Source organism: Prionailurus bengalensis, chromosome D4 (genome assembly GCF_016509475.1).
Source record: "Prionailurus bengalensis isolate Pbe53 chromosome D4, Fcat_Pben_1.1_paternal_pri, whole genome shotgun sequence".
NCBI classification, from domain to species: domain Eukaryota; kingdom Metazoa; phylum Chordata; class Mammalia; order Carnivora; family Felidae; genus Prionailurus; species Prionailurus bengalensis.
Genome location: NC_057359.1, coordinates 81,825,672 through 81,828,707, shown reverse-complemented (window position 1 = coordinate 81,828,707; position 3,036 = coordinate 81,825,672). Strand labels below are relative to the sequence as shown.

The 3,036-nt window shown below is 42.2% G+C and overlaps 1 protein-coding gene across 1 annotated transcript; it reads left to right on the top strand.

Moving 5' to 3' along the window:
- Positions 1 to 318: 318 nt before the first annotated feature.
- Positions 319 to 1,282, top strand: LOC122475370 (olfactory receptor 1N1). The gene is given in 4 exon segments (XM_043567297.1): positions 319 to 646; positions 649 to 815; positions 817 to 1,167; positions 1,169 to 1,282. Coding segments are annotated over 4 exon segments (933 nt in total). The 5' UTR covers positions 319 to 345.
- Positions 1,283 to 3,036: the final 1,754 nt, after the last annotated feature.

Here is a 3,036-nt window from a genome sequence, read left to right as displayed (position 1 = left end):
TCAGTCTACTCATGTACTGGGCAAAGCAACGGTGAAGCTGATATGGGATGGTAGACCTCGTTCAAGGCTTGGTAATGCCAGGACTGAAAAGTACCCAGAGCCTCCTTAGAAGAGTATAAAATATTGACCAGAGGGAAAGAGAAAAGAAAGGAAGAATCTATGAGATTCCTAAAAAAGAGGAAAAAGAGGGAAGTAGAGTCAGATTAGAAGTGAAGTCAGATTAGGGAAGATAATGAATATAAAGAGAGATTTGGAAGTTAGAAGATTTGAGAGTCATCACATGTAGAGTTCTAGAAGAAATCTAGCATCTAACTCTCCTCCCTAGCTTCCAGATGCTGCAGAGTCATGGAAAACCAATCCAGCATCTCTGAGTTTTTCCTCCAAGGAATATCCAAGTTACCAGAGCAAAAGCAGTTCCTCTTTGGAATTTTCCTGTGTATGTATCTTGTCACTTCAACTGGGAACATGCTCATCTTCCTGGCCATCAGATCAGACCCACACCCCCACACCTCCACGTACTTCTTTCTGACCAACCTGTCTTTTGTCGACATAGGTTTAACATCTTTCACAGTTACCAAGATGCTGGTAAATGTGCAGACTCAACGTCACACCATTTCCTATGCTGGTTGCCTCACACAAATGTATTTCTGATGTTTGGCGATCTGGAGAGCTTCTTCCTGGCTGTAATGGTGTATGACCATTATGTGGCCATTTGCCGCCCTCTCCACTACTCCACAGTCATGAGCCCCCAAGTCTGTGCCCTGCTGCTTGCATTGTGCTGGGTCCTCACCCACACTGTTGCCCTGACTCACTGTTGCCCTCCTCATAGCTTGGCTGTCCTTCTCTGTTGCTGGGGAAATAGCTCACTTTTTCTGTGACATAACTCCTATCCTGAAGCTGTCATGTTCCGACACTCACATCAGCATGTTGATGGTTTTTGCCATAGGAGGCACAGTACTCATTGTCCCCTTTATCTGCATTGTCATCTCCTACATCCACATTATATTGGCCTTCCTAAGGGTCCAAACTCCTGGTGCAGAAAGCAAGGCCTTTTCCACCTGTAGTTCCCATCTCTGTGTCATCTGTGTGTTCTATGGGACACTCTTCAGTGCCTACTTGTGCCCTGCCTCTGTTGCCTCTGAAGAGAAGGACATGGCAGCAGCTGCAAGTGTACACTGTGGTGACCCCCATGTTGAGCCCCTTTATCTATAGACTGAGGAAAAAGGACATGAAGGGTGCCCTTAAGAGGCTCCTCAGTCACAGGAGAATTTTATCCTCTTAGATGCAGTGATGGTGGCTTTTCATTAAAGCCACAAACTTGGCTTCAGTTTTGGGTCTGCCACATACTAGCCATAAGATTGTAGTCCCATTACCTATCCACTCTGAGCCTTAGTCTTCTCATCTATAAAATGGAGATAGTTACCTCTATCCTCCAGTAAGGTGACTGGAGGACTAGATGAACTGAGATAAACTCTGAAGTGCATTTTGTATAGTGACAAATAATAGTAGGTTTTCAATAAGTGAAAGCTATTTTTATTACTGCTGTAAGTTTTCGTCCTTGCCCCCACTCAAAAAGTCAAAACAATCCTTTCTCTGAGATTCACTCATTCAACAAATATCTACCAGACCCCTGCTAGGTGCTGGGAGCTAAGTGCTAAGAGCTAAGGAACTTAAGTTCCTTAAGTGCATGGGATAAGACCAAGTCCCTGCTTTCATAACACTTCCATTTCCAGATTATTAATTTGCCAATCATAAAAAAAATTGGGGGCTGTCTTGGTGGTAGCATTAAATGGAGGTAAAGATGAAATAAATAAAGGACAGAGGTTACTTTCCAGGAGATGCAGACTAGATAAAGGGTTCCACATCAGAAGACTGAAGTTCAGAGTTGAGATTTCTGTACTGGTTGCCCCACTTCACACAGTTTGCCAAGATTTTACCAGAAAGGATGAATTCTTTGTGCTGTCTCATCCCTTTGATGGTCAGAAATGCTCAATGCCAGCACCCTTTAATGACTTAAAAGGTGTGAACACTGTAACCATCTTTGTTTGCTTCCAGGTTTGCCTTTAGATCTAAAAAAGAGGCATCCACCACATAACTTAGTTGCAGAGTTGGAAAAAGTTTATAAGCAAATAAGTTTTCTTCTGCCTCTAAGAATCCTAGAAATATTTGAAATATGATTTTTTTTAGAAAGAGAGTGCAAGCAGTGAAGGGGCAGAGGGAAAGTGAGAGAGAGAAAGAGAGAAAGAGAGAGAATCCCAAGCGGCCCCATGCCCAGTGCAGAGCCTGACCTGGGGCTTGATCTCATGACCATGAGATCATGACCTGAGCCAAAATCAAGAGTTGTATGCTTAACCAACCCAGGCGCCCCTAAAATATTATTTAAAAATAAGAGCCATACAAATATCATATGACTTCACTCATATGAGGACTTTAAGAGACAAAACAGATGAACACAAGGGAAGGGAAATAAAAATAATATAAAAACAGGGAGGGGCACAAAACAGAAGAGACTCATAAATATGGAGAACAAACAGAGGGTTACTGGAGGGGGTGTGGGAGGGGGGATGGGCTAAATGGGTAAGGGGCATTAAGGAATCTACTCCTGAAATCACCGTTGCACTATATGCTAACTAATTTGGATATAAATTTAAAAAAATTAAATTAAATTAAAAAAAAATAAGAGCCACATAATTTAAATTCCTTACATTTCTCTGGTATGACGAAGTATCTACTAGCTACCCAAATCCCATTCCCCATTGCACTTTGTTTCTCAGATTCAACCTATCTTAAAATGTTCCATGATTCCTCTATTTATTTAAACAAATAATTTTTGAGCATTGCCCACACAATCAAACTGTTCCAGACTTCCACAGTTGGTGAGCACAAATGCAAATTGTGTCAAGCCACATGCCACATCTTAGTACTTGAGTTTTCCATTTGTTTGATAACCTGAATCAGGACTTGACTTTTTTCTCTAGATCTCCTTTCCAGATAATTCTCTGTAGGAGTCCTTGGTGGGGCCGGGGGGAGGGGGGC